Below are 24,896 nucleotides of genomic sequence, written 5' to 3' on the forward strand. Positions count from 1 at the left end.
TTGCGTTTGCATTACATGCAAAGCTACCATCAATGGTCATTGTGAAATGAGCCTCATCAAAAGTAGCGTACCTGTTTCACGTTGGACGATTTTTAAACTTGAAATATAAAGTTAAAAAAAAAAAAAAAAAAAAAGCGGTCTCGTATACGTACGCATCATGCGTCATGACGTTTAGGACGTGAGTGGCTGGGGAAGAGGACTCCGATTGCTTTGGAAAAGTTTTACTTGGAAGAAAATCTACTTTTCGTCTCCACTTGGCCCCACTACGTAAGTCCACTTTTCATCTCTACTTGGCCCCACTACGTAAGGTGATCTATCAAAAGGTGGCAGAAATTTTCGGCCGCGCCAAGAATCCGTTCAATCTCGCTTCTGCTTCGAGTCGTTTGGGTCCACGTTGAAACTTCTAGGCCTGTTTAGCTTAACCTAGCCTAGTTTAACTGCTAACAAAGAGAACGCAAATAACGCACCTGGGATCGACACGTCGCCGAGCCAGCAAACATCAAATCCCAAAATGTCAGGTGAGTAAGTTGACTTTTGACTCAATTCTCTCGAAAATACTATGGGTACATCACAATTCGAATGTTTAAAGACACACAAACCCCATTTGTGGTTTTTAAAGTCGAAAGGAAAAGAAGAGGAAGAATATTCTATATTTACTGATTTTGTTTGTGATCGTTTTACTAATTTGAATGTGATGTTAATTACTTTAATTCAAGGGCGTAAGTTTGGTCTCAATGTCCGTAGTGAAGGAAAAGAGTCGATTATTCCTTGTTACAGGTTGTTTTATTCTTATAACGAACAGGAGATGATGACACGGAATCCAGGAGTAAAAAAGAACAAAGAATTTACACTTAAAGACAGACAAATGGAAAAGACATCATGACCTCCCAGCAACTACCCTTTTTCTTCCTCCCCACCCCCATCTTACTAGCACCAGCTAATAGACTAGTGTTGTATCGGTCGCGAACGATTCGTTCTTTTTGAACGAATTGTTTTGGTGAACGAGACCGAACTAATCATCATCTGCACTGATTCGTTCTATGAAGGTGGTGCTTGTTCGCTGCGTGGGAGGGCGTTGAGCAAGCGGCAGCGTCTTCTGACATCGCACACGACCAATCAGACGCCAGCCTCATCGCGGGCAGGGGAGGGAGCGGAAACAGAATCAGGGCATTTGTCACTCACGTCCACGTGTGGCCAATAAGCAGCCAGCGTGCAGGCAGGGGGGCAAGACTGAGTTTTGTCACTTCCCGTTCAGTGACTCGGTCCTCCGGTTCCTGACCTAGCTTGCTGCTAACTTGATTTTCCAGTAATGACTATGCGGTGAACGAATCAGAAAATGAAAGGAAATGACTTTGTCACATATTTGTTAATGTGGAGCCTATCAAATGCTGCTCAAACAGACAAAAACACCACACAAATCTAGCGAGCATTGTTTAGAGTAGTACTTTTCTCAACAAACTCGTGACTGCCTATGACGACATACTATCAAATTTACAGTAATTTAAAACACGGGTAGCTACGAGGCAAGCAAAAGCTGAGCTGCGGTCGCGTGACGGCAGTGAAACAGGCAGAGAACTGTCACTATATGGAGGCTTCATGGCAGCGATATTTACCTCATATGTGCACAGAAAAAAATATTTAGTATGATCACCATAATACTGATTTGCAATGAAACTGTATATACATGTCAATTTTTTCCCGAGTGTTTTATTTTATTTTTTTCGTGTCAGCGTGTCGGGTGTTGGTTGGTTTGACAAATTATGTCAATCCGTCCATCATGTGCTACTCAAGCGCCCAAAACAACGCACGCAGACACGGGAGATGTCGCAATATGTCTACATTTTTCTTAACAGACTAATGAGAGTAGAAAGGCGACATCGTAAAGAGCTAACAATTATTTCTCGTCAGCATTTGACGATCTGAGATGCGGGGACGACAGGGGAGCTGACCGGATTATTATATTTATTAATACCAGTGCAACAAAACAATATGATCACCATAATACTGATTTGCAATGAAACTGTATATACATGTAATTTTTTTCCGAGTGTTTTTTTTTTTTTTGTCGTGTCAGGTGTTGGTTGGTTTGACAAATTATGTCAATCCGTCCATCATGTGCTACTCAAGCGCCCAAAAACAAAGCACGCGGACACTGGAGATGTCGCAATATGTCTACATTTTTCTTAACAGACTAATGAGAGTAGAAAGGCGACATCGTAAAGAGCAAACAATTATTTCTCGTCAGCATTTGACGATCTGAGATGCGGGGACGACAGGGGAGCTGACCGGATTATTTTATTTATTAATACCAGTGCAAAAATTCAACACGATCATCTTAATACTAAAAAACAAAAATACAACAGAGCGAGATGTAAATATGATGTGTTGGTCGTTCCATATTCAGAAATTAAACTTTCGATGTATTTTTATTTTCGTGACAGCAAACATGCTGTATATGTGATTGTATGTGTGATCAAGAACCTGCTAAAGAAAGTCCGTGCGCCCCCGCCCCCTACTCCCCTCACAAAAGGAAAATGTTTAACCGTGTCCTAAATCGAAATGCAAGCACGAGCCATGACTTTGAGCCCATAGAACTAGGACAGACGACGCGGAAGTTCTCCCTCGCTTTTGCAGCAGCAGGAGGGAGACGAGGCTGTCTGTGAAAGCAGAATGATACCGCCTGTCACTCATTTCTGAAACTACGACGAGTGGTCAATGTGGAAGAGAGGGAGGGACCAACCAATGTCACTTCCCGTTCAGTTATACTGCGAAGCGGTCTTTGGTGATTCGTTCGGCAACGTCACTTCCCGTTCAGTAACCGAACGATTCGTTTGGGCGGGGAGGGAGATGAGGGGGGCGAACGATTCGTTGAACGATTTGTTTGAACGAATCTTTTTACTGAACGAACCGGAATGGATTCGTTTACTCAAGTGAACGACAAATCTCGTCACTATAATAGACCCTACTCACCTACGTCACAAAATGGGCGTGTCGCTGTTTCCGGCCGCCATATTGTACCTCTTTTTCAGACCTATTCTCATTGTTTTCAATTAGTCGAGCAAGTTAGAGCAATTCATGGAAGCCCCGGTGTTATCTGACGCTGTAAACTCATTGGATCCGTTGCATAAAAGGCGTTACGTGGAAAAGCTTCAGTTTATCCATTCGCCAGATCCGTATTTGATGCCTAAATCGATGTTTTTCGACCCGCTGGCTTCGCCTGACATCTGATATCCTGATATTTACAACTATCTTGTCCACACAAAATCAGCCTATTCTCACGAAAGTTTGAAAAACTTTAAGAGCTTGGAGGCTTATAAATGCTACGTTGCTGGTTGGGTGAAACACGTCCTCGTACACGAAAATTCGGCAGGAATCTTGTGCTCGGAAGGTGAGTTACGAAATTTTCAATTCAAAATCTTTTGTTCTTGCTAACATCCACTGTCAAGTCTAATGTATTTCATGTCATTTGTCAATGGAGCTAGGGCTTTTAATGTTTATATGGTTTAGCGATAGCACTCACTACATACATACGTGTATGTTGTCGGCGATTAGCCTAGCAATGATCTTAATTGTGTTTGTCAGCCCAAAACCCTCTAAATATATATTAAATGCATCTTACCAGATATAAAATGACTACTACATAATCTTTGGTAGTCGTTTGGAGCCCAGTTTTCTCGTCGAATTGCAGCAGTCAATCGCGGTCTCCTCTTCGGGTCTCTCGGAATACGGTAAAAATTCAAGTCTCTCCGTCTATCTTCTCTGTTTTTGCAACCGACCGCCACACACGACTTCACCATTTTGATTGTTTAATGTTAACGAGCAGAAAAACACGCCATAATAGGAGGAATTTACGAAGCGCTAATGCATTAACATGACTAGTATCCGGACAACATGGCACGGGGGCGTGGCTGTGACGTCACGTGAGTAGGGTCTATACTTTCCAGATGTGCCACTATAGACCCTACTCACGTGACGTCATAGCCACGCCCCCGCGCCATGTTGTCCGTATACTCGTCATTTTAATGCACTAGCTCTTCGTAAATTCCTCCTATAGATCACCTACGTCACAAAATGGGCGTGTCGCTGTTTCCGGCCGCCATATTGTACCTATTTTTTAGACCTATTCTCATTGTTTTCGAATAGTCGTGCAAGTTATAGAGCAATTCATGGAAGCCCCGGTGTTATCTGATGCTGTAAACTCATTGGATGCGTTGCATAAAAGGCGTTACGTGGAAAAGCTTCAGTTTATCCATTCGCCAGATCCGTATTTGATGCCAAAATCGATGTTTTTCGACCCGCTGCCTTCGCCATCTTTGCCTGACCCTGATATTTACAACTATCTTGTCCACACAAAATCAGCCTATTCTCACGAAAGTTTGAAAAACTTTAAGAGCTTGGAGGCTTATAAATGCTACGTTGCTGGTTGGGTGAAACAGGTCCTCGTACACGAAAATTCGGCAGGAATCTTGTGCTCGGAAGGTGAGTTACGAAATTTTCAATTCAAAATCTTTTGTTCTTGCTAACATCCACTGTCAAATCTAATGTATTTCATGTCATTTGTCAATAGAGCTAGGGCTTTTAATGTTTATATGGTTTAGCGATAGCACTCTCACTACATACTTATATAATACGTAATAAATATGAAGTGCGATAGCACTACTCCAGATTGTCCCTAGTTGAATTTATTTTTTGGCTTTTGACCTCAATAGTGAAATTGTAAATTAATTGTATGACAACTGTCTGATTACCCCCTTATAATTATATATTTTCAGGTAGTTCATTCACAACGTCTGAGTGTATGTTGTCGGCAATTAGCCTAGCAATGATCTTAATTGTGACGTTGTGAATGAACTACCTGAAAATTAGGGCTGTCAAACGATTAAAATTTTTAATCGAGTTAATTACAGCTTATAAATTAATTAATCGTAATTAATCGCAATTAATCGCAATTCAAACCATCTCTAAAATATGCCATATTTTTCTGTAAATTATTGTTGGAATGGAAAGATAAGACACACGACGGATATATACATACAACATACTGTACATAAGTACTCAATTTGTTTATTGTAACAATAAATCCACAAATGGCATTAACATTTTTTCTGTTAAAGTGATCCAAGGATAGAAAGACTTGTAGTTCTTAAACGATAAATGTTATAGTTACAAGTTATAGTAATTTTATCTTAAAACCCCTCTTCATGTTTTCGTTTTCATAAAATTTGTAAAATTTTCAATCAAAAGTAGAGTTAATATAATAATAAGAGGAATAAAAATAACAATAATAAAAATAGAGTGACCAAAGTCTTAAGTTTTACGTGTATTTTGCATAGCTATTTTGATATGGAATGCCATTTCATTTTTCATTGTTGTTTAACTGTGTGTCAGAATAGGGCCTCATTAGTATAGACTGAAGTGCTTTTCTTTTTGTGAACATTATTTTTATGGGGAGAGATAGGAATATTATTTTTGTTGTGCTTTCACTAGACGATTCTTACAGTGGGGAGAACAAGTATTTGATACACTGCCAATGGGGAAAACCCACTGGCAGTGTATCAAATACTTGTTCTCCCCACTGTATGTTTATTGTGAAGGAGTTGCCAATAAACGGCGCGGTCCAGAGAATGCCTGTGTCCACTCGCCTCTACTGTATAACATATATTTGTACATATCTTACCCAAAATACAACAAGAGACACATAATTGCCACTAAAAGAAAAAAAGCTTACCGAAATATGTGTGGAGTACAAATAGCAATTTGCATTGCATTGTGAATACAGCATAAACGTCTCACAACTACTAATTCTCCCACGTTTAGAAGAAATAACATGAGTATGGAACGGCGCTGCCCCCAAGCGGCCGGTGGCATTCTCTTCACTCTTAATGTCCATAAACAGCCTCAGATGATGTAATCTGTTTGAGGCAATATGCGAGATGGTCATTCACCTAAGCGCCAGCAGAGGGCGGCAAAACTCCATAACAACAAGTGAGCGTTTCAGTGTACTGTCATTTAAAGAGCATATGACACCAGAAAAAAAGTCTTAAATGGCATTATTATGTGAATTAGAATCGTATTTTGAGACGATTCGATTATATACAACAATTTAGCAAAGCGCAGATGACGAGAAATTTGTCTTTTAATCTGCCGGTTAGCCACGCCTACCATTATAGGGCTTTAGCGTCCCCAACAGGTGGATGACGTCAGCGGTAGACTGGGCTCATCGGTTTTACTATTTAAGCCCATTGAGGGGGAATTGTTCAGAACGAGGAAAACGCGACGAAGAGAGCCGCAAAATGTCATTGTTTCAGTCTCTCTACTCCAATATTTTTACAGGATATTCTTTTTATCCAACTATTTTTCCCCAATAGCTATATAAATGGCTTGAGAAGGACCAGTCAGCCCGTCGAGGGGGAACTATTCACAACGAGGAAAACGCGACGAAGAGAGCGGCAAAATGTCATTGTTTCTGTCTCTTTACTTCCATATTTTTACAGGATATTTTTTTTATCCAAGTATTTTCCCCAATTGCTAAATAAATGGCATGGTCATGACAAATAACAGTCTTGTGCTGAATGGAATATGAAATAATAAAAATGTATTTATTCAGGACGACATGGCAAAATTACTCCATAATGGTCAAAACTGTCGACTTCACCTTTACTGTCGCACCTCCCGAACGATATTTTATGACACCTAAATCGGACATATGTCATTTCCCTTCCCCGGCTTCGGAGTGACAGCTAGCCGACATGCTAACCCGAACCGAGGGATGTTTCAAAGTCTTCGAAGTGGAAAATCACACGTAACTAGCCTGGATTATTTGACATGACGACCCGGTTGTCGATTGTCTTCGCGGATCGGCAAACCGCCCGGCGGAGAGCAATTTACAGTTCGTTCCCGGGAGGAGGGTGGCTGGAGTTGTTGTGCAGCTAACGTGCTAACAGCTAACTGCTAATGAGCATGAGGAGAGCTTTTTACATGCCTATCAATGATCAAACGTAAGTAGTCCTTTATTTAAAGGAATTTTGTAGTGTTTACTTTGTAATCACTGTATTCATATTTGACATAATACAAAACAAGAGTTTACTCACTTCCTCGTAAGTCCAATGGTCCCACAGTAAATATCCACGGTGAATGGGAACCTTTTGAAACTCCAAAAAGGCGCATACGCCTCTCCCGCACACAGAATGATTTTTCTGCAGCCGTTTGGGTGGCGTGATGCGAAAAATAAACGTATTAATCCGCAAAATCAGCTGAATCCTTCGTCCTCATACACAACAGTATACTGTATAGTGAAGAGGACGTCTTCTACCGTACACGTCACAGCGCCCTCCTCCTCAATGCAAGACCGAAGCCGGAAATCACTCATTTTCATGGCGCGGGATTCAAAAAACTAAATAAATATAGCGATCGCTTCCACACACATCCAAGCGATCCATATCATTCAGGGGCATAAAATACCCCGTGTATTATGAAATAAACATGCTTTTTCGTGTCACAGGCACTTTAAATCTGTCTGAGCGGGACATCTGCGTTAATTGCGTCAAATATTTTAACGTGATTAATTAAAAAGATTAATTAACACCTGTTAACGCGATAATTTTGACAGCCCTACTGAAAATATATAATTATAAGGGGATAATCAGACAGTTGTCATACAATTAATTAACAATTTCACTATTGAGGTCAAAAGCCAAAAAATAAATTCAACTAGGGACAATCTGGAGTAGTGCTATCGCACTTCATATTTATTACATATTTTTATGTATGTAGTGAGAGTGCTATCGCTAAACCATATAAACATTAATACCCCTAGCTCCATTGACAAATGACATGAAATACATTAGACTTGACAGTGGATGTTAGCAAGAACAGAAGATTTTGAATTGAAAATTTCGTAACTCACCTTCCCGAGCACAAGATTCCTGCCGAATTTTCGTGTACGAGGACCTGTTTCACCCAACCAGCAACGTAGCATTTATAAGCTCTTAAAAGTTTTTCAAACCTTCATGAGAATAGGCTGATTTTGTGTGGACAAGATAGTTGTAAATATCAGGGTCAGGCAAAGACGGCGAAGACAGCGGGTCGAAAAACATCGATTTAGGCATCAAATATGGATCTGGCGAATGGATAAACTGAAGCTTTTCCACATAACGCATCCAATGAGTTTACGGCGTCAGATAACACCGGGGCTTCTATAACTTGCACGACTAATTGAAAACAATGAGAATAGGTCTAAAAAATACGGACAATATGGCGGCCAGATACAGCGACACGTCAATTTGTGACGTAGGTGAGTAGGGTCTATTCAATAGGGAATGGGACGTACTACGTCATTGCTTTGACCCGCCTCCATGCTGATAATATGTTTTACTTCCAGTCCGCCAAACTCAACGGGTATTGTAACGTGTGGTAGTGCTAAGCTAATTCCTTCGGTGTATTAGAAAGAAATTATGGTTGTGTATTGTTGTGTTACCGGGTGCAACAGCGTCTCCCACCCACGACAAAAAAGGGCAAGGACTGGACTCACTTTTCACCGTTTTCCTGCATGGAGGACCAAATATCAGATCACGAAGGCACGACGGATGACATGGGTCGCAGCGGTTCGTCGGAAAAGCATTTCTTTTTATCATATTTCTCCTGGAATGAGAGTGTGTTCCCGTCATCTCTATTCTTGTAATTTGAACGATTTATCCACTATTTTGGTTTCAATACGTTTGTTTTTTTTAACCGTTGTGTAACCTGTTGTGTTCCTAGGTAACCTGCGATGAAATGCTGACAACACATCCCGATTGGTCACCGTCTCTCTTCTTGAGTTATTCTGAGGTCAAGCGCACTTGAGCGCACCACATCAGAGCGTTATGAGAGGTTGGAAAGGCGAAGAGTGCACGCTGAAACTTCTGTTTGCTGTGCTATTCCAAACATGAGCCCAAGTGTTGTGAAAAGTCAATAAAATGTGAATATAAAAACATGACTTGAACAAGTTCTTGACAAACTGTAAATTGCTTGTTTACTTCAGCTCTTCATAATAAACAGGTGTAATAATTACAAAGTCAGGTGATTTAATTTTGTTATTCTAAATGGAATATGCATTGACAATGTTTGGACAGTGTTGTAGACAAGAACTGGGACTGATAAGTTGCAATAGATTTATTTCAAGTAATGCAATTTCTCCAATATGATATTTGAATTGACAGTTTAAAATCTTTAAATTAGTGCAAACAAAGCCCACCGTCTGACGGGGGCAGCAAATATTATATAATAAATTATAAGTAATACACAAATACAAGATTACAATAAACGTGTCTTTGTCAAAGCAGTTAAAAAAAAACTATTTACTGGCCTCAGGTAAATTGCCAGACAGAATAAATGTGTGCTTTAAAGTTCTTGCATTTCCATTTTAAGTATTGCAAGTTCTCCAACACAATATTTGAACTGACAGTTTAAAATCCTTTTAGTGCAAAATGGCCCACACTCTGACAGGGGGCAGCAAATGTTATAATACATAATAGAATACATTATTAAAAGCTATATACTATATAAATACAAGATCACAACAAAACCTGTCTTTTTCAAAGCAGTTTTAAAAAAATTCACTGGCCTTAGGTAAATAAAGGTGTATAAATATGTACATTACAGTTCTTGCATTTCTATTTTAGGTATTGCAACTTTTCCAACACTATTTGAATTGACAGTCTAAAGTCTACATTAGAGCAAACAAGAATATATTATAAAGAAATAATAGAATATATACAATATTACAATGAAACGTGTCTTTGTCAAAGTGGTTTAAAAAAATAAAAAAATAAATAAAAATCACTGGCCTTAGTTAAATAGCCAGGCAGAATAAATATGTGCTTTTAAGTTCTTGCATTTTCACAAGTTAAAAGCCCGCAGTCCATTGACAAGAAGGGCAGACCCAGATGGCGTCTGCTGCAGGGGCTTGTTTGAGTCCGACACCAGACAAATGGAACAAATTTCTTTGTCAAATAATCCAAGAAGACAGACGGTGACCAATCGGGATGTGTTGTCAGCATTTCATATGCAGGTTTACCTCGGAACACAACAGGTTACACAACGGTTAAAAAAAACAAAAAAAACGTATTGAAACCAAAACAGTGGATAAATAGTTCAACTTACAAGAGTAGAGATAACGGGAACACCTTCTCATTCCAGCAGAAATATGATAAAAAGAAATGCTTTTCCGACGAACTGTTGCGACCCAAGCCATCTCTCGTGCCTTCGTGATCTGATATTTGATCCTCCATGCAGGAAAACGGTGAAAAGTGAGTCCAGTTTTCCTTGACCTTTTTTGTCGTGGGTGGGAGACGCTGTTGCACCCGGTAACACAACAATACACACCCATAATTTCTTTCTAATACGGCGAAGGAATTAGTTTAGCACTACCTCACGTTACAATCCCTGTTGAGTTTGGCGGACCGGAAGTAAAGCATATTATCAGCATGGAGGCGCGTCCAAACAATGACGTAGTACGTCCCATTCCCTATAGCATACACTGAACAAAGAAGAGCCTGGTAGGATGTAGAATGAAATGTGACTGCTACTACATATGATTATGTGAATAATTGAAAATATAATTCTACAGTAGGAACAATTCCATTTTTTTTAAAATTTCATTCTTGCACTCTCGTTCCCTTTGTAACTGCATGAAATAATCTTTCATTGGCTCATCAAACTCTATGGACGAGATTTAAGTTGCTCAAGTCAAGCTATTTCTCCTTCCTTGCCAACATGGGTAGCATTGTGGAGGCTGGCCCGATGGCAGTAATAAACTAACTTGCTGTGTTTTGTAAGCCAGATGCTCTGTGTCAACGTGATCTGCTAAGACTAACTTGTCCGCTATTAAATCCCGAGAGAGCTCATGCAGAACCTCAGCAATCTCTCCCATGTGGGGAAGCCATGCAGGACAAGGGGAACAAGAGTGCAAGAATGGAGAAAAAAAAAAAAAAGTGAAATAAATAAATAAATAAAGTATATATAAATCAATAAATGTTTTAAGAAATAATAATGGAAATAAGTAATTACATAAAAAGTGAAATATAAAAATATAAATTGAGATAAATATATATAAAAACTGAACGTAAAAGCCATTCATTTGGTGCCCCCCACACACGCACAATATATGGCTTGGGTTCTTTTATGCTTTTATTCATTTTTAAAGTGTTTTATGAGACTGATTTTGTTGATGTCTTCCTGATTTTAATGTGATCTCAAGCACTTTGAATTCATTTGTGTTGAATTCGATGACAACAAAACGTTTCTCACATTTTCTCCAACAGAAAACAACTTTAGGGACACAAGTTTGCAAATAAAGAAATAAGATTTGGACGATGTGTTTGTGGGCTTGCAGATCTATATGTCAGCCAAGCCCATTGTCCTGAGCACCAGGAGTCTGCATTCATCAAGGGTGAGGAGGAAGAGTGTCCATACATCAAAGAGGAGGAAGAGTTGGTTCACATTCAAGGTCATCCCAAGCATTTTTTTTCTTTAGATGAGGCAGAAATCACATATTGTACCTTCTCATAAGTACGGAAATGTCTTTCAGTCTAATATCGTGGCTTTGCTTACTTAGTAGCTGTGCAATAGACTCGTGAAGGTTTGTGCCACGGTATTGACTTGACTATTGTTTACATAGAAATCTTTGAATCTGCAAACAAATTCGCTTCGTTTGAAGTAATTACAGGATGTAGATATATTACGCGCAATTATAAGTATAGAACAGACACACTGAATAGCGCAAACAAGAGTGTAACGCTTTCTCAAACACACTGACGGCATTCATCTGGTCAGTCCAACCACACCGAATCAAGTGGAACATTTAAAAAAAGGCGATGCATCGTGATACTTTGTAGCCCAAAAGTTTATCGATAGGGTCTCACCAAGAATCGAAATATTGTTTCAAGTGTTTCAAACCTGTTTGAAGAAAAAATAAAGGAGCCAACAGGTTGCTACCACAATCTTCCATTAGAATGGGGTTTTGTTGGCTCAATGGCAGTCATTGACCGCTCTGGACAGCCAATTCATTTTGACTGGTTTGGCGCCGTCAATGGCACTGAAACCTGAGGATTCGCGTCCCGTCTTTTTGGGGCATTTACAGGTCACTTCCTGTTCATTCAAGGGCATTTACAGGCTACTTCCTCTTGATTTTGAGTCACTTTCTTTTCATTTAGTCACATTCTCAAGTCACTTTCTTTTCATTAACCCAAAATCAACAGGACGTGACCCTTAAATGCCCCAAAATCAACAGGAAGTGACCCGTAAATCAACAAGAAATGACCCAAAATCCACAATAATTTCTTGTTGATTTTGGGTTAAAATTAACAGGATTTTGGGGCATGTCTGGGTTGCATCCTGTTCATTTTGTGGCCATTCACGGGTCACTTCCTATTGATTTAGGGTTATTGAACCTGTAAGTGTCCCAAAATCAACAGGAAGTGACCCGTAAATGCCCCAAATGGAAAAGGAATTGACTGAAATCAACAGGAAATGACTTGAAATGCTCCAAAATGATCTTATTGCCTAACTCTGGCTGCCACTGATGGCAATAACATTCGTTCGTTCATTGGCTGCCATCCCTCCCACTTCAAACAGATTGGAGGTCTACTAGTGGTAAACTCATTCACAGCAGAAGGATGAAAAAAAAACGTGTTTTTCTGTTTCTTAATGAGTTCCTGACCCATGTATCGATAATTGTTATATCGCCATATCGAGAGCTCATAGTTATCGTGAGCCTTGTATCGCATATCGTATCGTAAGCTACCTAGAGGTTCCCACCCCTATACTCATCTGCTCGAATTGTTCTTGTACTGTGTCTCCAACATGTGGCTCGCAGTCTTGATGAACGTTCGTTCTCGAGCCTTCCGTGTCTTTTGTCCATTAATGTAAAAAAGACACATTGGGGGTTAAAAAATGAAAAAACACGAGAAGGTTCTGCTTCCAGGCCACAATGGATGGGATAGGAGTGGGAACCTCTGGGTACCTCACGATACGATTTGCGATACAAGGCTCACGATAACGAAGATCTCACGAAATGGCGATTGAAGGAAAGGATTCGATTTTTCCTTGTTACAGGTTGTTTTATTCTCATAACGAACAGGAGATGATTCAGGAATAAAAAAAGAACAAAGAATTTACATTTAAAGATAGAGGAGACCAAGAGACGCATACCGGTACAGAGTGTGCCCCCCCCTCCAAGCTCATACCGTTTATAGACCCTACTCACATGACGTCACAACCACGCCTCCGCGCCATGTTGTCTGTCTACTTGTCATGTTAACGCATTACCGCTTCGTAAATTCCTCCTATTAGGGCGTGTTTTTCTGCTCGTTAACATTAATAATCATAATGGTGAAGGCGTGTGTGGCGGTTGGTTGCAGTAACAGAGAAGATAGACGGAGAGAAGATAGACCCAGAGAGGAGAGCGAGATGGACTGCTGCAATTCGACGAGAAAACTGGGCTCCAAACGATTACCACAGATTATGTTGTAGTCATTTTATATCTGGTAAGATGCATTTAATATATATTTGGAGGGTTTTGGGCTGACAACCACAATTAAGATCATTGCGAGGCTAATCGCCGACAACATACAGTTTCAAATTCAAGATGCTTATTTCTTCCATCATCATTACATTTTGAATAATATTTAGCTGGTACCAAGTGAAAGAAGCTGGCCTCATCTACGGATCATCAGTTAAACAGGTGTGTCCAAACCTTTTGCAAAGGGGGCCAGATTTGGTGTGGTAAAAATGCGGGGGGCTACCTTGGCTGATTCACACAGAACAATATATTTAAACAAATTTTAGCAAGCCCTTCTGTGTGTCACATTTACTTTATTTTTTTTTTTCATTCATAATTTCAACAATCTCGCCTTTGTGGCATTCTCTTTCGACACTCGGGCTCTTGTGAAATACTGCTGCTGTGAAATTAAACAGCTTCTAGTTGCTATAATTTCTCGCTGCGTATCTTCCCTGTAATGTTGTACATGTCAGCGTGTCTTGTTCAGTAATATCGCGTCACATCGAACTCTTTAAAAACAGCGACTGTCTCTTTGCAAATGAGGCAGAGACAGTTGTTGCGTGTTTTATTGAAGAAATAGTCCAATATCCACCTATCCTTGAAGCGTCGGCCATCGCAGTCAACTTTTTTTTTTAATTGATTGTCGCCATTTTAGAAAATTGGAAGTAAAGGGTCACACGTGGTAATGTTGCTTAGAGAGCTGCTCTTAAAGTTTTTCAAACTTTTGTGAGAATAGGCTGATTTTGTGTGGACAAGATAGTTGTAGATATCAGGGTAGCAGATGTCAGGCAGAGAGGGCCAAGGCAGCGGGTCGAAAAATATCGGTTTAGGCATCAAAAATGGATCTGGCGAATGGATAGACTGAAGCTTTTCCACATAACGCCTTTTATGCAACGCATCCAATGAGTTTACAGCGTCTGAAAGCGCCGGGGCTTCCATGAATTGCTCAATAAACTGAACGACTAATTGAAACCATTGAGAATAGGGCTAAACAGAGACGGACAATATGGCGGCCGGATACAGCGACACGTCATTCTGTGACGTTGGTGAGTAGGGTCTATACCCTTAACTGGGGGGAGGATAACTTCCTCCCCAGCACATGGTTGGAATGTGCAACCCCCTACCATGATCAGATAACATAGACTGGCCAGAGAACAAAGGAGCCTGTGTGAATGTGGAAGAAAGGCAATGTGGAGAACATATGATTATGTGAATAAATGGAAACATATTTCTACACTATACAACAGTTATCGATGCATCGTTCAGGAAATCATTCTATGATATAACTAATAAACAGAAAAACAATGTATTTTCATCCTTTTGCTGTGAATTGGAATTATAACTAGAAGATCTCCAATCCATTTGAACTAGAGGGGTTCAAATGCCATCCCTCCCACCTTAAATGGATTGGATGTCTATGGCAATGGCAACCAATGAGTTTTACCTCATTTGCTCCCAAAAACGTATAAATACGTTCGGTTTTTAATTGCTTCAGTGTCCCTAAAACTTATATATACGTCTTTTGCGTTTTTTTTTTTTTTTTTTTTTTTTTTTTACAAGACTCATCAATTGGTTCCGATGTGGGTACAATGCACAACGCTCAAAACCTATTTTAAAGCAATAAAACTGGCCACTGGAGGTCAGTAGCGCATTTGGTAAGAACTCATCTCGGGCCAAGAAAGGAAGTAAATAAAAATAGTCAGGAAACGGAAGTTGGAGGGAGCTTGTGAAGACGCGTGAGAATTTGAGAAAAATGTGGAGAACGATCGGGGGGAAAAAAGGCAAACGACACTGGAGGGGTGTTATGAAAAGAAAACGAAACCATCGTCAAAGAAGATTTTAAAAAATCTATCTTGATGGAACAGACCGTGAAGTCCAGAACAGCGTCAGGTTCCACACGCATTCTGCGGAGATTGCGTTACTCCTTTGGCCGAGGTTGAAACCAACAATGAAGCTGATGAAAAAAGTGAGACTGATCTATATCCGGACTCATCAGATTACTGTGGAGTCACCTCATTCAACCGGGAGCAGCCGAGAGCCTTCCCTGTTGTTATGTGCGCAAATAGTTCAATAGTTTAGTTATTCATTCATTTTCCATGCCGCTTACTCCTCACGAGGGTAGCAGAGGTGCTGGAGCCTATCCCAGCTAACTATGGGTAGTAGGCAGGGTACACCCTGAACTGGTTGCCAGCCAATCGCAGGGCACAAGGAGACATACAACCATTCACGCACACACCCATACCTACGGACAATTTAGAGTGTTCAATCAGCCTACCATGCATGTTTTTGGGAGGAGAACATGCAAACTCCACACAGGAAGGCCAAAGCCCGGGATTGAACCCTTGATCTCAGAACTGTGAGGCGGATGTGCTAACCACTCAGCCACCTTGCCGCCGGTTTAGTTTAGTTCTGTGTAAATAAATTGTTACTTTGCGAGCAAAAGCTCTTTGTCTTGTTGTAGAACGAAAACAATATTCAGATGTTTGGGATGTCACATAAGCGGAAAAATACATGTGTTATAGTCAGTTATCTCTGAAATGTATGCTTTCACAAAAAGCTCAATTTCTCCATTTTTTTCATCAGAAATTGGAAAATTGCTCGAGCTAAGCTATTTTCTAATGCTGATTTCTAAAGAATGGAAACGGATATGAACTAAATTTTTATTTCTGCTGAAAGAAGAGAGTCTAATCTTTCTTTTGGTGGGTTCCATGTTTATATAGCAATAGAACAGAATTTTCTGTGGGCCTTGCAAAATCAGTCAAAATCCAATAAAACGGCGGGGAGCAAAGGGCCTTGCTCCAGTGAAAATGGCTGGGAGTGAATGTGTTAATTATGGGACATTATAGGTCATTTGCTGCAATTTTCAGTCGTTTTTTTTAAAGAATTGAAATGTTTATTCGCTGCCACCCTCCCCAGTTCAAACGAATTGGACTTCTACTAGTAATAAACTCCATTAAATTCACAGCAGAATGAAGGGAAAAGCCTGTTCTTCCGTTGATAACTTGTATAGTAAAATATCCTATTTGATGTTTGATAATATTCATAACAAGAAGAACTTACCCTGGAAACCCCCATTTACAGACGTCGCGCAACAGCTCATGTTTCAACCCAGCCATAAAAAGAAGGTAAATAATTATATTTATGTTTAGAAATGTCTCATTTTTAGCTTAGAATCATTAATTGATGTCTAATATTTCGTTTAAAAAAAACACACAAAAAAAACGGCTTAAAAAAAATTATTCACTTGCATATTTTAAACTTTTAAACAACTGACGTCACAATGACAACATGGTGTCTGTAAAAAAAGTCACGGATATCTACCTCATAACCATTACCTAATTGTATTTTTTTTGTTACTGTCGCGTTTTCCCTGATGTGTTAGATGATAAATTATCGAGCCAAAGAAAAATTGGGGAAAAAACAAAAAAAAAGTTTAAAAGGGTAAATAAATGAAAGGCTGTGACCATTCACAGCTGTCTTCATGCGATTTTTGATGTCATTTTAATTTTGAAGACTTGAAAAAAATATCAACAAAATGGAACGTGCATAATGTGCCCCTTGGCAACAGAGTGCAATAAAATGCAGCCTGCATATAAAAAATACATTTTTAAAAATACTTTTTTTTTTTGTTTTTTTTTAATGGATGGATTAAAAAAACATTTTTCAATTGAACAGGATTATTTTAATTTTCACAGCATTTTGCAGTTTGGAACAGCAGCATGAATATAATGTTAAATAAAATAAAAACTAAATAAATGAAATATTTTAAATAAAATTGAAATAAATAGAACATTTAGACTAAACCCATAGCCGACGCTCAAGTTGCTCAACATTAGAACAAGAACCCTTGGTAGTATAGAATTGGACGAAATATGATCTAATTGATTTTATGTAAAACACATACCATTACTACTATTAATATTAATTAAGAGACTGAGAAACGGAGCGGGTGTGTATGTCTCGTATCATTATTTACACATGGACACACACACACATCCTGTCTCAAAACAGAAAGTCGCCAGAGAGAAAAACACATCAGGCTGTATTATGAAAAATGTTATTTTGAACAGATGTTTACAATGGCAGAAGACTTTACAAAAGTAGGCTAATGGTAGAGAGGAAACTAGTTAGCCGTCTTGGCATGCGAACTAGCCATGTTATCTGCCTCGTTAACAACCTTACGTTGTTGTATTTGTTAAAGCATCGCTAGACACACTCAGCACGTTGGAGTGAACTCTCGTATCTGGTGGGAAACATGACAGCATTTACTTACCTTAGATTTTGTGTAAAGTGACGGATGATGGTCACGTAATTGTGAAATCATGTTGGAGATTCTGCTGTCCTTCCTCCTCTAAGCCTCAGCCATCTATTTCTTTTCGGTAGCCGAAGTACTCCCATACTAGCGACTGTTTTTTTTTTTTGGGGGGGGGGGGGGGGGGTGTCAGACAGACACGTGACAGAGCCACAACCGGAGGGGTGAGCGCTGCCGCTCTAAGCTAAGGATTTCTTGCTGCATTTATGGGACATCGAAAATAGCTAAAACCGTACTTCGGTTTTTGTGGCCAAAAAAAACGGACTCAGACACTTTGGTTTTAACAGTAGACAAGGAAGGTCTCTCTCGCTTTATTGTGGCTAAGACTTTTATACCGTGACTTGGCTCACAAGCATTTCGTAACAACAACAAAAGCAGTGTACATCTGGACTTCTTTTGGCAAAATCGAAGGGTCCACTTGAGGTCTTTTGGCAGGTCATGCTGACCCATTGGTGATACAAAAACAGGACATTCTGAGAACTACTGTTATCGCACTTCTCAGAATCGCCGGGTGTATGTGCCTGAATGCATGCACCGACCGTTGTGCAAGATACAGGTTACACAAGAAGAGAGCCATATATGGAATTATGCACCCACAACACAATATGATGGAAAATTTTAGCTGTTCTGAAACTAACGTTTTCATACCCGATGAATCTTGAAACCGATAACTGGCACATGCCTAAAAAGATGAAAATGAGCTGAATTCACTAAAATGGAATAATTTATGAACTGAAGGAGGACTGTGATTGGTCCACTCAGACTGTTGTTTCCGGTTCAGCCTGAAATTACCGTTGTTTACAAACATTCTTGCGCTACACTCAAAAACGGACCAAGCCGACGAGAAGATCATCGAAGAGGTCCGCAAGTACGACCACCTGTCGTACACCATTCAAAGCATTATAAAGATTGCCAAATGGCGAGCAATTCGTGGAAGGAGATTGCTGAAAATACAGGGCTGCAGCTCGGCGAATGCATAAAAAAATGGAAAAACCTTCAAGGCAAGTACGCTTGTTCGAAAGCGAATGGCCACACGAAGCGGTGACCCAGCCAGCCAAAAACTACCAGCTTTTTATCACTTTGTCGTATTTTTGGTTGGTGCACTTTATCATTTATTTTGTACATATGTTTGCTGCGAGTCTGTGACTTATTTACATTTACACTTCAAGTATACAAGAATTAAGCACAGGTTTGGTGTCAAAAGAGTTGTTTTGAGGTTTAATTTTCAACAACAGACAGTTTACACACTTGATACATCGTCACCGATTGAGAGTGCCCCGGTACTCTAATGATAATGTGTTTACCATCAAGGCTTCCAACGCAGTTTGGGAAGTTCCGTAGCCGCCAGAAATCTGCTATGGCTTCCCACTTGCTGGTTGTAGGACATGGCAAAAAATCGGGCTGGAGGGCTGTCCACAATGCTTTGCAGACCTCAGACAAAGCGCTGGACACAGTGCTTGACGCCAGTTTAAAGCTAGCCGCCACTGCTTGCTGGCATCCACCCGTGGCTAGAATTCGTAATGTGACTGCCAGTCTCTGTGCGGCATCAACAGTCGGACAGACCACCTCCGCACCGGTCTTCTGCGTCTCCTGCGCCTCGACATTTGTATGATCAACATTGATGAGCTGAAGAGCCACAATCAAGCGTTCCGTCTCCACTGCTATTGTTGTCTAACCGGACGAAAACTAAAGGAATTCGACAAGTCCCCCAAAACCGTACAAATACAACGCCACACCCCTCTTGTGGCTTGGCGGTGAATTACAGATTAACGCGTTCCCTTGACGCAGAACTTCGAATGCTCATTGACGACGTAGGGTTTACGCTGCACTACTCCGTCACCGTAACGCAGGAGCATAAATTAGGCTTTATAACGGTATTTTGCCGCACTATCAAATAAAGTGTCATCAAATAACATCACTGGCAATTAATGAAACAGCTGGTACAGTACCTGAAGAAATGGCGCAAACATGAATTTTGATTGTCATTTATATCTGTAGCGCTGCAAGGCGGCATGTTGAACGACCACAGGTTGGACAAATACCCCATAATAAATAAATACCCCATAATATTGGGAGGATAGCTGTGGTTTATAGTCCAGTGCGGCTTATCTATGAACAAATGCCGTTTTTCTGTGTCAAATTTGGTGGGTGGCGACCTATAGTCAGGTATTTGGGTTGAGTCAAATCATTTAAAAATATTTTATAAACATGCAAGTACACTGACATACACAGGCATAGTGCAGTGACAATAGAGAACATAGTCACAATCAAATGCTTAAATTCATCCAATAAATATTGGTCAAACACGTTATTGACTTTACCAGTGATTCATTGCTTCCAACTGACAGCTTAGCTCCGCGCTCAACATTGCAGTGAGCCAGTTTTGTTGTTTCAGCGCAAGCGCCGTTAGAGGATTGATTAGTGTTCCTCGAGACTGACGTAACGTCATTTCAACGCTTTTGATTCGGAGCCATAAACTTGAAATAGTCCACAGAAAGGATTCCTAGTCTTCAAAAAGAGAGTTGTATTCACGCATCCGCGAAAAAAAATCAGACGTCAGAATTTGGTTGTTTCGGATACAAATGCCTAATACGAACACCAGTGCGTAAATATGAGTACACAGCTTCCATGGGGCGTTTTAATGACGTAATCACAAGAGGACTTTATACGATTCGATGCTAAAGTTACGATGTTTAAAGCATTTCAACCGAAATTGTGTTTTAACTATTTTTGGCCGATAGTTTTCGGCGCCAAATTTTTGTACGCATCTTTACGTGAAACAATTTCTCTTGAGCCTCAAAATGAAACCGCATATTTTTTTTCCTCACTCTTTTTTTTTTTAATTCTTTTTTTTTATGAATACTTTTTAAAACCGTGCCCTGCACTGAGTTCGCAAAATCGCGATGGATTACTGTAGTCGTCTTCAAGTTTTGCACAAAGGAAAGATGCGGTGGTTGTCCATAAAATATATCAATGGTTTGCATGTGTCTTGCAGGTTTTAGAAAATATCTTGGTGCTGAGCGGCAGGAGCCTGAATTTCCTGGCGTTAAAGAGGATGTTGACCTCCCCCAAATCAAAGAGGAGGAGCCAGAGGCCTGTCAACAGAAGGAGAGCGAAAAGCAAGTTCCGATCAAAAAGGAGGAGGAGGAGCTGCCATATTTTAAAGAGAGGGAAGGTCTCACCAGGTGGACTGATGAGCCCTTGAAGAGTGAAGATGGTCCGAGAGAGGCAGGCACAGGGGCGCAGCCTCCAAGCAGCAGCAGCAGCAGCAGCGATACAACAGAAGGATTGCAAGCAGACATTTGCATTGCTCCATCAGACAGAAATGGCACCACGTCACACTCACCTTACAATGACGACAAACTCCGCAAATGCTCTCGGTGTGGGAAAGCCTTTGCGAATAAGAAAACTTGTTGCATGCAAATGAGGAGCCACACTGGCAAAAAACCTTTTTCCTGCTCAAGTTGTGGTAAAAGTTTCAGTCACAAGAACACCTTAGAAATGCACACAAGAACCCACACTGGCGAAAAAGCTTTTTCTTGCTCAGTTTGTGGTAAAAGTTTCAGTCACAAGAACACCTTAGAAGTACATACAAGAACCCACACTGGTGAAAAACCTTTTTCCTGCTCTGTTTGTGGTAAAAGTTTCAGTCACAAGAACACCTTACAAGTACACACAAGAACCCACACTGGCGAAAAACCTTTTTCTTGCTCAGTTTGTAGTCAAAGATTTGCTCAGAGGCCTCACTTAACACTGCACGCAAGAACCCACACTGGTGAAAAACCTTTTTCCTGCTCTGTTTGTGGTAAAAGTTTCAGTCACAAGAACACCTTACAAGTACACACAAGAACCCACACTGGCGAAAAACCTTTTGCCTGCTCAGTTTGTAATCAAAGATTTGCTCGGAGGCCTCACGTAACACGGCACACAAGAATCCACACTGGCGAAAAACCTTTTTCCTGCTCTGTTTGTGATCAAAGATTCGCTCAAAAGGAAAACTTGAAAGTCCACATAAGAACCCACACTGGCGAAAAAACCTTTTCCTGTTCAGTTTGCGGTCAAAGATTCAGTTGCAGGAGCACCTTAAGACAACATATAAGCATCCACTCCGGTGAAAAGCCCTTTTCCTGTTCTGTTTGTGGTCAAAGATTCACTCAAAAGGAAAACTTGAAAATGCACACAAGAACCCACACTGGCGAAAAACCATTCGCCTGTTCAGTTTGTGGACAAAGAGTCACTGTAAAGGCAGCTGTGACAGTACACATAAGAACCCACACTGGCGAAAAACCTTTCTCCTGTTCAGTTTGTGGTCAAAGATTCAGTCAGTTGAGACATTTAAACGGACACACAAGAAACCACACTGGAGAAAAACCTTATTTCTGCTCAGTTTGTGGTCAAAGATTCACTCACAAGAGCAGCTTAAAAACACAAGAATCCACACTGGCGAAAAATATTTTTCCTGCTCAGTTTGTGGTCAAAGATTCGCTTGTAAGGATCAGATAAAGAAACACGTGTGTGTTGGTGTGAAAAGCTGTGGCCAATGACTGTTTTGCCTGTCATCCATGGTGGCTTTATCAGATTTTGCATGCAGGACAATTGTATTCCGTAGAGCTCCCTTAAATCCTGTTACGGATTGGCATTTTTAGTGCTTTATCCAATCGTCGTATGGTGTGCATCCACCTTATTGCCTCAACCTCACCTGATTGAACTCTCTCGAGTGGCATTATTTATATAGTACTCTCCCCTCTAAATAATGTCGTTAAATAAAGGAAAATTAGGATATATTGTTCAGTGTTGCAAAATGTCTCAGAAATTAGTTTTTATGGGTGGGAATAATGTACATATAATTTAAAAAATTACGGTATTATTACCGTAACTTCTGGACTATTGGGTGCACCTGATTGTAAGCCTCACTGTTACGGATGGGGAATAATTTATGCTTTTGTTCAGGTATGTTTGTTTTCCCTTAGTACTGGTTTATGTTAGTTTTCACCTGTATTTTTCGTTTGCAGTAGTTTCCAGTCTAGAGCTGTCCCGACTAGTCGACGTTGTCGACGTCATCGATAACGTAAATGCGTCGACGGGCAAAACATACCGTCGACGGGTAATGACGGGTTAAACATTACATGCGGATAAAGTTTAGAATGGCGGGCGCTCGCGATGCAAGCGGTTGTTACTAACACCCCCAAGTGGGCCGCTGTTATTTCAATGTGACCGGCATTGTCAGATTGAGCAAAGCGCGCACTGCGAGCGTAGCGCGGAGTTCAGTGGCTGCAGCCCATACTTTTTTGTTTTGGTCAATAAAAGTATCCAGAAAGAGCCATCCGACGCCTCTCGGTGTTTTTATGCACGCCGCCGCCTTCCTGAGGAGGAAATGGGCCGAACCGACGACAATGAGCCAAGTGAATCACCGGTTCACTCCTTACTACGGCGAAGAGTTGAAAACACCGCCAATTAGCAAAAAGGGCAGAATTGGTGACACGTGAAAGTGGCATAAAGCCAAAAAAGCGGACCAGAATAGCCAGAGCCTGGAATAATTTCAAGGAAAATATGGAGGGTGCCATTGTGTGTACTCTTTGCTAAACTGAGCTCGCATACCACGGTAGCCCGTCGGCTATGAATGAACACTTGAAGCGCCGTCACCCAAGTATAATTTTCGAAGACAACAAGAAACAACAAGCCAGCGGATTGTAAGTCCATACAACTTTCTAACGACTTTTTAAAATGGAAGTTACCATTATGTGCGTCGTATCAACGTGCATTTTTATTTAATAAAATAATTAATGTATATGTAATATAATTATATAATATAATATTATTTAAAATTATTGAATGTATTAAGATCATGGAAGCTCCCACTTGGGGAAAATATATACATACATCCTGTATATACATAATATAATAAAAATATATATGGAAACAGCGCTGACCTGCTTACTAAAATCCATGACTGCACTAATGTTAGTTACTTTATATTATAAAGTATCATTGTGTATATACATATAGTAGTATACCATAAAATTAATACTATATATTTAATTTTGTTACTGTGAGTATGTGTGCCTCTCATTCAAAATAGTTGTGGTAATATTTCAGTGTGCCCTCTATCTATTTTCAGGTTAAAACAAACAAAAGTTGAACAGTTTTTCCCCTCCCCCCAAAATGCGGAATGCACACCAGAAAAAGCATCTGAACTCACACAAAGTATTCTGAAAATGGTTGTCCGGGACATTGCAATTCATTTTAACATTTAGAACAATATAGACAATGACATGCCACAAAATGAGTAAGAATTGTTTTGACTCCTGTTAAAGAGGTGAAGTCTCAGTGTTTCCGTTTACTTTTTTCTTTGCACTAGTTAATGCCAGCATCATTTGACCTCATTGTTTGTGATTTATTATTATTATTATTAAATTGATTTGTTATTTATTTATACGTTAATAATTTAGGTGTTCCAAAATGTTTTTTGTGAATTAATAAGCTTCAACAAAAATTTCATGATTAAAGTAGTAAAAAAAAATTTTTTTTTTTAATTATTAGATTAGTCGACTAATCGTAAAAATAGTCTGCTGACTAATCGGGAGGAAATTAGTCGTTCGGGACAGCCCTACCACCTGTGTGATCAGGGAGGGCCTCCACAGCTGGAACCACTTTGCCATCAGTCAATTATCCAATCATCTGTTCGTCCTTCTACTATATAAGTTGAACTGTCTGCTCTGTTCAAGGGAGGTGGTGGCAGCTCTCCATTTGGTTGTGTTGGTTTGTTGAAGCTTGTTATATGTTTGACTTTGGTTCTGTTTATGAAGTTTACTATCTGCCACTGGGTTATTAATCTTTTTGTCTTTTTATCCTTAGGTTGGCACAGAGGTAGGGACTTTAGGTATACACCTGCAGGTATACATTGTGTCTTCCACCTCACGTAGGTGCTAACTCTGTATTAGTCAATTAGATAGAGCGGCAACACCACCCATGTATTTTGGGGCACTTCAAGTGCCTGTCACATTAGGGATTTAGTTTTTTTGGGGGGGGGTGCGAGATTTAGTGGGA

General features: G+C 40.1%; 2 protein-coding genes across 3 annotated transcripts in view; one reads left to right on the plus strand and one right to left on the minus strand.

Moving 5' to 3' along the window:
• Positions 1-7,258, minus strand: part of LOC130927869 (zinc finger protein OZF-like) — a 30,395-nt gene extending 23,137 nt beyond the window's left edge. Inside the window, exon 1 of the mRNA XM_057853968.1 lies at positions 7,092-7,258. Coding sequence (XP_057709951.1) covers positions 7,092-7,167 — 76 coding nt within the window. The 5' untranslated portion in view covers positions 7,168-7,258. The remainder of the gene's footprint in view (positions 1-7,091) is intronic.
• Positions 196-24,290, plus strand: LOC130927866 (gastrula zinc finger protein XlCGF57.1-like). 2 transcript variants are annotated; one of them, XR_009066532.1, is made up of 4 exons: positions 196-518; positions 11,372-11,485; positions 20,845-23,539; positions 23,968-24,290. XR_009066532.1 is itself a non-coding variant. In XM_057853961.1 (3 exons), exons 1-3 carry the CDS (start codon positions 512-514, stop codon positions 22,350-22,352), a joined length of 1,629 nt encoding a protein of 542 aa, XP_057709944.1. In that variant the 5' UTR covers positions 196-511; the 3' UTR covers positions 22,353-23,692. The 2 variants fall into 2 exon arrangements, 1 of the variants encoding a protein (XP_057709944.1); XM_057853961.1 differs by lacking the exon at positions 23,968-24,290 and having other exon boundaries at positions 20,845-23,692.
• Positions 24,291-24,896: the final 606 nt, after the last annotated feature.

The sequence above is a fragment of the Corythoichthys intestinalis genome, chromosome 13, assembly GCF_030265065.1.
Source record: "Corythoichthys intestinalis isolate RoL2023-P3 chromosome 13, ASM3026506v1, whole genome shotgun sequence".
NCBI lineage: Eukaryota > Metazoa > Chordata > Actinopteri > Syngnathiformes > Syngnathidae > Corythoichthys > Corythoichthys intestinalis.

Coding starts and splice junctions, on each gene's coding strand:
- LOC130927866 (XM_057853961.1), top strand. Junction 11,486..20,844: donor AGAGTTGGTTCACATTCAAG/GTCATCCCAAGC, acceptor TGTGTCTTGCAG/GTTTTAGAAAATATCTTGGT.